We start from the raw sequence: 15,731 nt of genomic DNA, 5'->3' as shown, positions 1-15,731 counted from the left end.
GTAGCTAATAGTTGTATTATATTAGGTAATTAGTAAATTAATACGTGGCAAATGACGCTTTTGCTGCATAATCATATTAAAGCTTAGCTAGCAAGATTCAAGCAATGAGTAGCTAATAGTTGTATTGCATTGCGTATTAAATATACGCGTATACTAATAAAAGTGGCAATGGCGCTTTACTGCATAAGGGACATTAATGCTTAGCTAGCAAAATTCAAGCACTACTAGGTAAAGTATCATTAGGTCCATACAAGGGTTGAGATTTAAAGATTCTCGCCTTTCTAATTTCTGGGTACATATAAGCGAGTGTTCATATGAGATTTTCTAGCAGCAATGATGATTTACTATCTCGATGTGGTTATGCACCACTCCCATCTCTGTGATTGAGTCATAGACTCCTAGATGAATAGAACTTGTAGAAGTCTCTGAGTAGCTCATGATTACTAATACGTTACGTTAATATTCAATCTACTGAAATAGAGCTTCTACTCAATACTTGCATATATGTACTCGGATGTTTATTGATATAAGTTCAATTTCTACTTCTAATTGATTAATTCTATTAGAAGTGAGTTCAAGAGATCGCAACAGATGTGGGATAAATCTTCCACAAATGGTGTTGAAAAGCAATAAGATTTACATTTGTAACGAGCATGTTGATAATGTGTTACCTTTCAGTTGATCATGAAGACTTTAATAGCTCAAATAGATCAAGAAAGAGTGATTTAGATGAATAATTGGACTGTTGAATGAGAAGATGTGCAATTTGGCCAGCCAATTGAAAACTAATTTAGCCCAAAGACTAAGTCGCTCTTGATATAGCAAGGATTTCTATGGCCAATAGGCTACCGTATTGGCATTATAGCACTCTCTTCGATAGGACAGTAGAGTGTGCCATACTGTACTCTTAATGTCATACAACTGTTTATGATCGTGTTACGAAGAGAAAGCTCTATAGAATAACCGAATTAAGGCTAGCATATGAATCGTTTAAGAGCGTGGATAGACAGAGAGAGAGACAGCTAAAATTAAATGTCTTGATTTTTCACTGAAAACTTGACTATGGACGCGATATTTTGTTACCCACAATATCGCGCAATTTTCCAATGGATCAATGTAGATGAAATTGGAGTATACAAGTCAGATTTCCTCCTTTTTCTTTTGATTTATCCATATTGAGAGCAATCAATTTTGGCACTTGCTCTAATAATATCGCTTTTGATTTTCGTTGCCACGAATTAAGCACCGCTCAGGCAATACTTTCCAAAGTCTTTAGCTCGAGAGAGATTTTATTTCCAGTCTATTCAATAACTTAATAACAAGAAAATGAATTTAAGAAATTGATGATGTGGTTTAAGTAATTTCAGAGATAATCAGCAAATTTGTATCGAATTTTGACTGGTAGCTTTACTTCCTCTTTCTTTTGATGATCTCCAAGTAGTAGTGGCAATTGATTATTTTAATTGTAGATGATAAGATTGAATATTGTCTTACTGTACTGTGTAGAGAAATAAAACCATACGTAGATATTATAGCCACTATCATAAGAGTACCTTGAAGATTACATAAGTGAAAATAGCGATAGGGTTCCACTCTTAACAGTGGGGATTTTGTAGTACTACTGCTACGGTACACGCCTGCACGCTGTTATGCTATGGCCAAGTAACTCTAAAAATATTTGCCTTGTTAGGGGTGCCGCTATTTCTTTCATTAAATTCTTAATCTACGCCAGTTATTCATGAAATAATGAGCTTGGTTAGCAAGTAGAGACTATCAAAAATCTGCTTTCTGGTGTGGCCTTCATTTAGCAACGGCCCGGTACAGTATTTTGTGATCTTTTATTACTCTATTAAATAATTAGTTCAGCCCTTTTGTAGCCATGAATTAATTAGGCAAATGAATAAATTTCATGAAATGATGAATGTTGCTAGAGGCTGTTCATAAGGGAAAACTGCTACTTTGGTAAGTATAAGCAGACATACGTGCTCTATAAATCAAGTCAAAATTTGATGCCTTAAATTAACTAAGCAATGAGTAATTTCATGAAATGATGAGCATCGTAAGAGGCTGTTCATGAAGGAAAAGGCTACTCTAGCTAAGTACGAGTAGAAGCAAATTTAAACGTTCTATAAATTTTTATTACGCTAAATTAGCATTTGCAGCCTTAAATTAACTGAGTAATGAGTAATTCCACGAAATGATGAGCATTATTGGTGGCTGTTCATGAAGGAAAAACAGCTACCTTAGTAAATACACGTAAGCACGTACGTATTCTATTTTATTATGTTAAATCAATACTTTGCAGCCTTACATTAATAAATCAATGAATAATTCATTTCAGTAGTTCATTTCATGAATTACTCGAATCACTCGTATGAGCATGGATTAATCAGAAAGTAAACTGCTAAATTGCTGTGCAATCATATCAACAGGTTTTGTACTACAGTAGCTACGGTGCTAAAGCCACAATGCTATAAAATAGTAGCAATATTCCTTGTGAAAGGGGAAAGAAAGCAAAAGAGTTCTTCATCGCTACCATAAATAGTGCAAGTTAAAACTACAATATTTTATTTCAAAATTGTACAAAGTTATATATTTAAGCATACATCTACTATACTAGCTCAATAAGTGTTTATCATACAAATTTCGAAGCATTAAGCTTTACTCATAAATCCATCTTTCTGAAGTATTAAAAAAACTGATTTCGTTAGGCAAAGCTAAAATATTACCAAAATAATGGTCACAGTGATCGTCACACAAACAAAGGAATCATAATAAATCAACTATATCCCTGCTGATTTATTATGCTAACACCAACCGTAATTAATTCTAGAATTAAAGTAATAAAACATCGTTATTAACAGCCATTCAGTCATCGATTATATCATGTTGTTAATTAAAGACGATTGGGTAATTTAAATGTTTCTGGATAAGAAAATTGTCACACAAAATGCGTAACAAAATTGATTTAAAAAGCTGCTGTAGATATCGGTGTTAATTCTTCTTCTTCTTTTTGCTCTTCTTTAGCTCTAATTTTTTCATCTATATGAAATCCCATTAGATCTTTCCTAGTAACTATGCCAACACATCTACAGTAATTAAGAAGAGAATGAATGTAAATGTAAATAGAATTATATAAGATCGTATTGAATAATTTATTGGATTTACCATAGGGTCGATGTGGATATCATGATAATGAATTCAGTCTACAGTACAGTATATCTATGATTAAGGGTGCAATAGCCAATTTATGTGCTTAAAAGATTAAATTAACAGCTTTGTATTCAATACTAGGTAGATCAGATTGAGGACAGCAAGATTTTTAAAGGCTAACCTCATCTTAATCTAGGATAGATATTGTATATTGGGTAACAACGTAAACAAAATCGAATAAAAAGTTTAAGACTAATTCTACATAGCCTTCTTCTATCATTAAAGTCAACGTAGATATTATAACAGTGCAAGATAAACTGATTGTAGTAATCGAGATCTAAAAGAATTAAAATGCTACTAAAATGCTGGAGATATCGAGGAATAGTTCATCTTTCAAACATTATAGCATTACCGATTATCTTCGTCGACCACTGCTAAATGTCTTAAGCCCATCGTTCGAAATAGAATATAACAACGGCGAAGAGAGAATGATACGGGAATAGAAAAGGAGGATTTGTTTATGTAGGGTCTTAAATCGACAAATTTCTGATCGTATTCTTCCTCGCTAGCGTATCTTTTGATATCAATTGCTAAATCATCACTGTATTTCACATCTCGCAACTAATATTGCAGAGAAATTGCAAAAAGCAAAAAATGGTATCATTAATGATATTGTTGATTGGTTTAATATTCAATATTTAATGTTTTACATCTTCAAGCTAAAGAAATTATGAAACTTTAATTCAATCTATAATTTAGGTATCAAGGAATTAGTCTTAGTCAACGTTCTTAATAGAAAATGGAATAGTAGATAGAAAGGATCATGTAAATGTCATTTAACTTACTACATCATACGAAGCTGTTGGTGTCTTGGAACCATCATCATCGGGTCCTATAAAAATATCTTTACTAGTTGAAAATAGGCCATAAAGCTCTTGTTCCGTAATTAATCCAAGAAAGATTTGTTCATCATGTCTTTTGGATTTTGTCACAACTGGATAACCAGCATGATGATCGTTATTGACTAATAATTTGGCTAGATCACGAACTGACGTTCTCTCTTGCAAACACTATATAATTATAGCATAAAAATCATCTTTGATATGAATCTCTTTCATCATTTTGGCTAAATATCTTTATAATCTAGTGATTGATGGGAGATCACTCTATCTAGTGATACTTTAAAGGATTTTAAAAAATCAGATATTCTCAATAAATATACATATATGTATATAAATTGAACACTTTGTTACCTGTGGATCACGGGTCATGATATCGCCTATCGTATAAAATTCATGATTCGGGCTAGTCATCATATCAATAAATACAATTAGTTCTAAACAAACTATTCTAAAATGTCTAAGGATTTTAGTAATAAACTTACTACTGATGATGGTTTAAGGATGATGGAGAATGATCAAGGAATGGAATACACTTCAATTCCAGTAAGGAATGATATAGCGAATGAGTTAGGTAATCTCCAATTAACTTTGCGACCAAGATACTGGTCATGATGACTAATAAAAATTGGACATCATTGGTGATTTCCATCTATACATATTCAATAGTTTTAAAAGAGAATTAGGCACGAAAATTGAGTTTAGAGAATCTTATGATACTAGTTCAATGGAGTTGATAGTGTAATAGAATAAGAAATTATGAGATCGATACTTGTAAATAGAACATATAACTAACGGTTCTAATTTACTCATGTTGATTTCTAAAGTGAGAATTCTACTTATAATTGCGGCTTCTATACTTGGGACAAAGTTTAACGTGGCGATATTAGTTATTTAATTTCGTAATATCAAGCAATACCATAATCACAGTTAGAGACATTGTTAACCGAGAAACGCCTCCGAAGAAGGAAGCAGCACCGACTAAAGCAAACGCACCAGGATCCATCCATGCCCAGTATCCTTTCAATGATAATTAAGAATTGTTAATTTAAGATACGATAATAAAACAAATAAGTATAGGACTAGGTGCAAACTAATATAAGAAATAACTGATCAATATTAAGAATTTTGAATCTTATAGTATTCACGAGCATTGAGCAAATTACGAATGCTAGACAAATTAACTTTCCTTCCGGATTTGTGGCATATATAAAATGCGAGGGTTTCTATCGCGTTACCTGATTGATGGACACCAAATAGAGATACTAAAGATAATCCTATAATTCGGCCGTATAAAGCACCAATAAACCTATAATTATTGAAAGGTATAGGAATATCAAGATAGGAATCGTAAATCATCATCATTAATCAAGGTGGTATAGCATATTGAGTTTACGGTGCTTCATTTTTTTATAAAGTAGCATATAGAAAACGATTTTTTAGCATTCGTTATTTCTTGTTTATTTCATTAATCAAGCTACAGTAATCGATTATTTTGATAATGAAATAGGGATTTAAGATTAAATTGGGGCTAAATTGATTTATTTCAAGTAAGTAATCTTACAGCATGGGTACGACCAATCCAGATGCAACAGCTGTGCCAGCGGACCAACAAGCCAAAATGAAATAAGGTCCCAAGACAACAAGCAAAGGCCTAGTGAATTGGCAAAAGTAGTGGATTTGTTCATTAACATATTATTTTTAATTAATTGTATACGAGTATACTTATACATTTTTAAATTCTTACACGTAATCGAATTGGTAGTAAGTCTGACGAGAAAAGAGGCGATGGATTGCTTCTTCTCCTTGTTGTGTAATTAATGTTGCCACTAGAATGGATTGATAATTATAGTAGTTGCGTAAGTGAATAAAAATAGCACAAGAAATGATCTGAATTCGATGATCAATGTTGTTTAGGAAAGTAAAATACAGTATATCATGAGTGTCATTAAATAGATTGATAATGATTAATCATATATGTATAAGTGAACAAGAATAGCTCTAGTAATATAGAACAAGATACGATAATAAACTTAAATTTTTCATAATTAATTGTTTAATAAGATAGCAATATAGCCTATCTTGAGCTTAAGATATCTACTGCATTGAATACATCGTTTATTGGGAATTACTTGCTGTTTTCTAAAATTATTGTAAGCATGTATAAAAGTTACTTGTAAACTATGCCTACTTACTGAATATATCTATCATGATTTTAAATACTACTAGGATAGGTGTATAAGTTGGATAAAAATAACGCAAGATATGATCTAAATTTGATGGTCGATATCGTTTCGGAAAGTAAATTGATGTATAAGTGAGTAAGAAAAGCTGTAGTAATGCAGAATATGATATAACTACAAACCAAAATTCTCCATGATAAATGGTTTAATGAAATAGTAGTAGAGTATATTTTGAGCTTTATCTATATCTTAACTATATTATGGTGTCTCTCTCTATTTGCCTAGAATATCTCATTTGATCACTTTAAATATTTAGCTTGAATACCTTGATTATAACTGTTGTTATTATAGACTTTAGTTGAAGACATATTGATAACTGTTCCTTCTGGACATTGATAGCGTATAACTTCGTCTTCAGTACGAATTTTATATTGGCTACCACTTTCACAAAGAGGGCCAAAGTAAGAATTATTTCTGACTGAAGAAACGCATTGAAATGGTGTGCAGGGAAATGCTGATGGAAGATATACCGACATAACCGCCATGATGGTCTAATGATAGAATATGAAAATATAGATAGAGATAATACTTTGTTCAGCTAACATTGGTATATAGCTATTTTAGGTCTAATTTTAATTTTGAAGATAGACAAAAATTAATTCAAACTCAATTATTTGTTTCTAATTACATTATATTTATAAAGACCAAAAGACAGAGCAACTTACCATGATAATTGTCGGTTCTAAAATTCGGACCAATTTCTTAGCCCATGTACTTTTAAAAAGATTAACGACATAGAGTCGAGCACGAGCAAACTAGCAAAAGAAAATAAATTGATTCTTTGGAGACTCATCTTCCATTGAATGGTGATAATGAGCGTTTAGTGCTTTAAAATTAAAAATACCTTTAGATTAAGGAAGGTAAATAATGCGCCAAGAAAACCCCCAATAATGCCAATGATAATAGCCGGTAAAAATGCTAAGATATTAACTGGGATTTCTCGTGTTACCTAAGTAAATTTTATTACTCGTTTAAAATACTTTTCTCACTCTTTAATAGGACTGTATTGATAGCGATCAATATCGGTATGGGGGTTTCTTAATAATAGTTAGCGCTCAATAATATTATTAAATAATTCAACCTCAAATAAGATATAACGCCTTGGTTTAAACTGTCCAAAATCGCCGCTATATTGGAAACCCGAAAAAGCTGAATTGAAAAGATCCTAAGTAGCATGATTTCAAAAAGTAAAAGGAAGATGATCGGATAGACAAAATCATTCGATAATATAACCAGTAGAGAATAATATTTACTCCTTATTATGAAGACCGTATAGATTTGAATAGGGGACTACTGACAAATTATTAAATAATATAACTGCTAGAGAATAATATCTGCTCCTTTTTACTCATATAGATGTGAATAGAAGAGTTTTCATTGCATACCGTAATAAATGTAGAGGTCATGCAACAGAAAAATGTCATCCAGCCATGTTTTATACTCCAAAATGATGCGACTTCTTCCATAGCAAAGAGTAAACCTCCAACTGGTGCACCAAAAGCTGCTGCTACACCAGCACCTGCTCCAGCACTAACAAAGTTTCTCCTAGAATTGGGTAATATTTCAAGAAAATTAATAGACTACAAGATATAATGATTAATTATAAGTTTTATGATAATAGCTGTTTCGCTACTGTATTTTAATATGAGACATTTATTCATTTCTGAGTCCAGAGATGGAGGTAATAATTATCTATCGATATTATTGTCAATTATCATGAATATTGTAGTTCTTACAATATATCGATAGAGTAACTCTATAGCAGTGTAGGGAATTATTGGATTTTGAGAATTAGTAAAGAAATGCTTCAAATTCAATTCTATCAACATTCAGATTGAAATAGAATGGCGAAAGCTATTGTAGTTCCCTTTACGTTGCTATGATAGTAGGATTGACTTCTATAGTATACTAATATATATTTATGATACGTATGAGCATTTTTTATAATGATGATAGCTAAAGATGTAATTTTATTTAGCTATATATTATAGACATGCTTTTTATTTGATTAGAGACAGCTTAAAGAGTTTAAACTCCTATAAATGAGCAACTCAACGAAAGCTGTTGCTCTAGTCAATGGCAAGATTAAGAGTTGTACCTGTCTTCAGGATTCTCAAATCGTCCGAACGGTAAGAAGCGGCCGAAAAATTTCGATCTGCCTTGGCTAACTCCTAAACCGATTAGCCCTCTACGTGTAAAATTGAGAGAATCATCACTATTCGGTTAAGATATTCACGGTAAGATAAAATCAACTGTCATCAACTTTTCTTTGATGGATTCATAATATGATAAAAATTGGCTATAGCAAGAAAACTTTTCCTTGCTGATTGACAGTGAAACGATCGAATTTCATTATCATCAATCACTTTTTTTCTGCAGCGATTGACAACTAGATGGCAAAAATTTACTATACGAGTATCAATCCACGTTTGATAATATCAAAGGTGTGCAAGTCAAGAATAAAAATGGAATTAAAATCTCAATGCAATCTAAAAAGTTTACCCTAAGCTAATCATTGGACCTTCAGGACCGACAGGTAGACCAGAGCCTACGGCACATACACATGATGCAAATTTAACAAAAAATGTTTTCAATCCAAATATTTCCGGAATAATGGTGCCATTTAAGTAGCCAATTAATTCCGGCAAGCCGGAACCAGCAGCCGGAAAACAAAAAAGCTAAGAATAGCATCAATTGAATGAGAGAGAAGTTAGAGAATAAGATGTTGTTAATTGGATTGCATTTTAAATGGATATTCATGAGCACTTACTACTGTTAGAGCTCCTGATGTTAACGCTAACAGGATGCTGATAAGTGCAATCCAACCTAGAGCGGTTGCATGATTACCAGACTAGAAAAAGTAAAATGTGGATAGCAGGACTATAAATCAATAAATGATCGCAAATTGAAAGTTGGAATGCAAAATTAGTAAGTATAGTTGCTTTCATATACTGTACAAGTTTTAATAGAGTTTTAATTGAGGATAATAATAAAAGGTATAGATCTACTTACAGCAACATGAAGGTATGCAACATCCCATCGTGCTCTAATTCATACGGGATAAGGAGTGAAAGATGAGCAAGAGAGAAAGAGAAAAAATGTTGGATTATGCATTCCTATCAATTCTATCGTCGACAAATTATAGACACAATATCATCGTCATGGACGTTACTATTTTCTTACTCAGCAATCAGCTTAATAAATTGATGCATAAAGAAGCCAACCAAACCAACACAGAGCCCAATGATTCCCATCATTAGCCATCGATCCCAGTCTAAGTTGCGAGCATGTTTGAGCAACCAATGCTATTTATAGAAGTGTATAAAATGAAGGTTGAAATACCATTTTTATTACTCTTGCCTAAAGATACGCAGGGCTTAAACTCTCCAATGTCAATGACAGTAAAAACGATCCATTTACTTCATACATTGAATACAACGTTTTTGAATGTAATCGCTAGTACTAATTTTAAAGTTGAGTAAAATAAGAATGAAGAATCAATGTCAAAAGTGGCTTGGAAATAAATAATTTGCATTGGAGATACCTTATAAACTTGACTATGAAGTAGGAAATAGTCAGCGCTACTGTATCTTGACAACAATTCTTGATCGAGAATCAATGTAAAAATGGCTTGGAATTAAAGCAATTTACATTGCCGATAGTTTAAAGACTTGACTACATGGTGGGAAATAGTCAGCGCTACTGTATCTTGACAACAATTCTTGATCTAGAATCAATGTAATAATGGCTTGGAAATAAAATAATTTGTATCGCTGATACTTGATAAACTTGGCTATGAGGTGGGAAATAATCGTTACTGTAATAAGCGTTACTGTATCTTGACAACAATTTTTGATCAAGGATCAATGTAAATTTGAATTGGAGACACTTTATAAACTTAACTTTTAGGTGGAGAGTAATCAATACCATTGTATCTTGACAACAATTCTTGATCAAGAATCGGTATAAAAAATGAGTTGGAAATAAAATAACTAGCATTAGAGATACTTTATAAACTTGACTATAAGGTGAGAAATAATCAGTACTACTGGATCTTGACAAATATTCTCGATCAAGGATCAATGTAAAAGAATAACTCGGAAATAGAATAGTTTGTATTGGAGATACATTATAAGCTTGACTATACGTGGGGAAATAATTAGGACTACTGTATCTTGACAATAATTTTAATGAAGAATCAATATCAAATATAGCTTGGAAGTGAAATAAATTGCATTACAGATACCTTATAAACTTGACTATGAGGTGGGAAATAATCAGCACTACTGTATCTTGATAATAATTCTTTTTCTTTCTTAGTATATTGATGATGATGGCTTGATCCTCCAAGATCACGTCCAATTTGGAAAAATCGAGTTTTAATGACTGGCAATTGCTCTTCTAGGCTTTTCCCTCCAAATATTGATAATCCAGCTTTTCGCCTTTGGCGAATTTCAACCATTTTTTCACCATTTTTCTCTTCCATTTTTACATTGATTCTTTACGAATGAAATCATAGGATAAAGCGAGCTATTGGTAATCTTTTAAACAGAATTAGAGTTGCTACTAATGATGATTATTCTATAGCTTGGGCGTGTTGCTATGATAAATTGAATATTGTAAATCTTCTATCCATCAACAGTAGGATATCGATAATAATCCAATCTTGGATAACTTAAGTAGTGAATTAGTCATAATTTTAACAAAGAACGATGAAGCCTTCATGTTATTTACCCGTTATTGTTGGCTCAATTAATGTCAACGCTTTATCTACCAATTAAAAACTGTTCCTGAAACCTATTTTTCTCCTATTAAATATTAATAAGATTAATAAATTACTACTATTAAATCTATTGGCTTTGGATTGGTGGATAATAGCTATCATTTCTCTAAATGAAGCATTACCTGGAACTGGAAGGGGAGGAGAAAGAGGGTTGGGTGGTTTTGTTGACTGTTGTTAGTTTACACAGCCAAGGTCATGATATAATATCTTGTGCAGGCTAAGCTGCTAGGTTAAGCAAATAAAAGCTCCATGAATATCATCTGATTCATTGTCTGTATACATGGAGAGAATATTTTCTCTCCCTCTCACTCTGCCTTATATTATATTATATCGCATTTAAAATATTCTAGCCGTTATTGATCTTCAGATATATCGGTCTAAAGTCTGATTGTTCCTTTATTGATTTATGCCAAAAATGAACATGAAGATTGAAATGATACTCTACCATTCTCTCCTGGCTTGATTTAAGATGAGAAATTGATTTCCTTTATTACAGTCCTATTTTAATAGACATAATTAAGACTTTATTTCGCTTTATGCTTATATCAAAACACTCTACATTTCGACATTGGGTCTTAGTTTTGAATTTCTGTTCGGACTAAAATAAGATTAGTAGTTTATAACCTTGCGAATGATGAAGTGGATTATTTTTTATAAAGTATATAGTTCTTTCTCGTTTATTTGAGGTTCTATACTGTGTTTATAAAGCTTCTCCTTTTCATCTAGTTTACTACTCGATCTAATTGATCTGTTGCACTCTTAGGTTACCTTAGAATACTCCTAAGACACGCTAATTTTTATGCTAGAAGGTAATGGAGAACAGCCTCGTTATTAATAAAGATTTTCCTGATTATTATAGGCTTAGGATGATTGCTCTGTATACTGATTCAATATTAAAATTATTAGTCTATCATGATGATGTTGAAGCTCCTTTTCCTCCCTTACATACTCTATATAGTATTACTTCTAACGATACCTTTAAAGTAGTCAAAAGTATGTTTACTTAAATATTAAGATTAAAAATCTATCGGCATTTGCCCCACATGAAGCTCTATCACTCTTTTATCTTAATGATCTTGATTACTTTTAAGATTAACTTTATAAATGTATCCAATAACATGCAAATTTAGATATTAAAATTACTTAACAGCAATCTTATTACTTAACAACATCATTTTTTTGCCTATCGAATCAATATTTCTACTTTACTCGGCCTATTAATTCTAATATTGGCTTTGTACTAACAGTAGGCTAAGAGCTAACATGAGTGAGTAGTCCAGGTATGGCTGGTATGAAGACCTTTTTACTTCCAACTTCTTTACTTTACTCGGCTCATTACTTGGAGGATTGTTTGCAAAATCCTAAAATTAAGTTAATTTAAACGTTAAGAATACTATTCTATCAATAATCTCGCAGTATATTAAGCCATTTTTATCATTTCTTCGTCGTGATGATCTATAAAGCTTCCAAGATAGCCTTCGAATGCATTTATAATAGTTAATTTAGATGTCACGGTTACTTGGCGACGATCTTGTCACTTATTAAGATATCGAAAGATGTCATAAATAGATGTATACAAACATACGTATAACAAATATATATATGTATATCTATTTGAAATAGATATGAAATAGATATATATCAGATCCATACATCTGCTCATATCAGAAAAGACGTTTAAATAAATACATATCAAATACGCGTATATTAAATTGATATGTTCCAGAATGGTATTCAATAAGATACTAATTTAGATGCTAAAATTACCTGGCAAGAACCTTGTTGATTAATTGTAGACAGCCTTATGTTCATTTAATCAATAATTTTAAATTATTCCATCTATTTATTCTAATATTAGCTTTGAGCTAACAAGCTGTAGGCTAGATTGATACCTGAGATAACTAGTCCAAGTCTTGATATTATTAACATCATCTTTATTCTCTTACCTATTCGACCTAATTTGCTCTGTATGTTGCTTCGAAGATTATCTGCGAAGTACTAAAATCAAACTTATTTGAACGTTAACAATACTATTCTATTGCTATGCTTGCTGCGTATTAAGTTCTTTTAATTTTTTTCTATTTTGATGATTTGTACAACTTTTAAATGGCCCTTGAATATGTTATAGATAGCATGTTTCATTTAGATTTTAAGATTACTTGGCAGTAATCTTGTCCTTTATTGAGGTCTTATTCTATCCAGTCAATGAGTCTACTTTGCTAGACTTACTTATTCTAATAGTGACTTTGAAAGAACAAAGATGGGCTAAACTTATCGCTAAGATAAGCAGCCAAGTCTTGATGTTATTAAGATCTTTTTACTCCCGCATACTTTATCTCATTTACTCAGCATATAGCTTCGGAAATTACCTTTACAGTAGAAAAATCATGATAGTAGATATGTTAAGATTAGTAACCTTAGAGACTTGCTGTACATTAAACTCTTTCTAATTCTTATTTTCAGCTTAATAATCTATACTGCAGTTATTACCTCCGAGATGATCTTTGGATGGACTAAGTAAAATGGCCATGGAGATACTAGAATTATACTTGATGACAGCCTAGTTATTTATTAAGATTTTTCTTGTCTATTTTACTATATCAACGTTTCTAGTTTATTCAGGGCTTTTATTTCCAGTGGTTGATTTAGTAAAATAAATGTTAATTTGCCTGCCCAGATTAGTAGTTTATTATCCTCGTATTTATTGTGCCCGTTGATTTCCCCACCTACTTTATTTAGATGTATTCCTTCTTACTTTGGGCGATTTAAATAAAATATCAATTTAAATATCAAGCTTAGAAGTTTATAGTCTTATTGTTTATTAAGTTCCAATCTGGGCTATTTATATAATTGTATTACTGAAAGATAATATATCCAATTATAAATCTAGCATTAACCTTTATATCGCATAAATATTGTTCCATTTTGTCATCCAATAAATATCAATCTTTCAGCTCCATTTGAATTGAAAATCAAATTACTATACCGTTATTATGTGATTCTCCTGTGGTAGAACATTTCTGTTAAGTTTAAATAGATGGAACCTTTGTGTACTTTAAAGTTGTGGTATAAATAAATACTTGATACATACTATCGTTAAAAAAATTAGTCAAGTAATGAAATGATAAATAAAGTGGGATATACTGCATGTAACCGATGCAGTAGGCTATTTACAACGTAGCATGCAAGACCATACTCGTAATTTTTTATAAAAATTCGATTATTTTTCTGATATTTGCTGAGAGATTTAAGAAAATAATTGAGTGCATACAGTTAATAATAAGGGTTAATTAACGTATTTCATTAGTCAAAGTTTTAATTTAGAGAGTGGTTTGACTGGTAAATGTAAGGATAAATTGCTATTTGTGCTTGATATATAGAAATAGAATGACGTTGTGGTACTTATATCAGGTGTTTGAAGATTATTTACTGTCTACCGTTAATAATAAGGATCAGTAAAGATAAATAGATTCAAAATTTAGGGATTAGCTTGATTTATAAATGTAAATCTGGATTTAGAGAGTGGCTTGATTGATAACTGTAAGGGTGTATTACTACTTTAGCGAATATACAAGGTTTTGACACCCTCATATTAATATTGAGTGCGACAATTTGTATACAAGGACATGCATCACCATCTAGAGAATCAGATCTCACTTCGTAAATCTAAATAACTTAAGCGAAACTAAAGTTGACAGGTCTTTCGAGAAATTGGAATTAAATAAGAGTATCATTTAATCTGAAAACCGCTTTGACTAATTTCATGCAGATTTAATCCAATTTCTTTATGAGAGTATTGAAGCACTTTTATAGAATTATGCTCTTGTGGGTTGAAATAGATCTTTATACGTTAATACAAATTTCTGATTTCATTAAATATGGGATAACATGGTATAGTATCGTGAATACACAAAATTATGGGTTAACAAAGACTAAAGCTATAAAATGCTAATCTTGTAATTTTTAGGTTTCAATATAACCGCTAACATATTTTATTGTATCTATTAAAATATTCGCTCATATTCTAGCTTTGCAAATACATTAGTAAGGTTGATGAATTTAAAAGAATATTGGTAACAAATCATGGTCCTTATAGCATACAAATAGTAAGAAATTGTGTTGGATTAAAGAGTACTATAGCCGTATCGTACTTATTTTAAATGCTGCTAGTACATTACAAGTATAAAATAAATAAATAAAAAATGCTATTATTTAGTTCAGGTCTTCAAAAATGTTGTCTAGAATGCGATATACAATAATTTTTCCCAAAATTACTGTTCAAGCTCTCTGTTAAACACTTGCAAAATATTCTGCAATTTGTATTACATTTGTTGCAGGATAGAAATACATAGTCAACGATAACATACAGTAAAAAAAATTTATAGATAATCCCAATGTATTCATGGACGATAAGTCAAACTGGTAGCATTGTTATATATATATATAAAGCTGATTTTGACGTATTTTTTGATCATGGGCTGTGTAACTTTAACATCCTTATTAAAAATTGTATCGCTTATTTCTTCAAATAATTGTAAGCACTGTGTGTTCAAAGTCCGATTTAAAATTTAAAATTGGAAAGGGATAATACTTCGTAGCGAGCAAATTTACGATAGCCTTTCGCATAGATTTTTATAGATACATGATATAAAT

At 31.4% G+C, this 15,731-nt stretch overlaps 1 protein-coding gene across 1 annotated transcript; it reads right to left on the bottom strand.

Annotated features, from left to right (window-relative positions):
* Positions 1 to 2,968: 2,968 nt before the first annotated feature.
* Positions 2,969 to 10,781, bottom strand: TRIADDRAFT_54760 (uncharacterized protein; the record flags this gene model as incomplete). Its single annotated transcript, XM_002110558.1, has 20 exons — positions 2,969 to 3,089; positions 3,566 to 3,774; positions 3,999 to 4,223; positions 4,407 to 4,512; positions 4,643 to 4,704; positions 4,972 to 5,072; positions 5,291 to 5,361; positions 5,617 to 5,706; positions 5,800 to 5,881; positions 6,561 to 6,786; positions 6,961 to 7,050; positions 7,140 to 7,244; positions 7,377 to 7,460; positions 7,681 to 7,840; positions 8,394 to 8,483; positions 8,798 to 8,973; positions 9,066 to 9,146; positions 9,308 to 9,341; positions 9,479 to 9,600; positions 10,542 to 10,781. The coding sequence occupies 20 exons, from the start codon at positions 10,779 to 10,781 to the stop codon at positions 2,969 to 2,971; spliced, it is 2,475 nt and encodes an 824-aa protein (XP_002110594.1).
* Between the last annotated feature and the right edge of the window lie 4,950 nt (positions 10,782 to 15,731).

This window comes from Trichoplax adhaerens, genomic scaffold (assembly GCF_000150275.1).
Source record: "Trichoplax adhaerens TRIADscaffold_3 genomic scaffold, whole genome shotgun sequence".
Lineage (NCBI taxonomy): Eukaryota > Metazoa > Placozoa > Uniplacotomia > Trichoplacea > Trichoplacidae > Trichoplax > Trichoplax adhaerens.
This window is presented reverse-complemented; position numbering and strand designations above follow the sequence as displayed.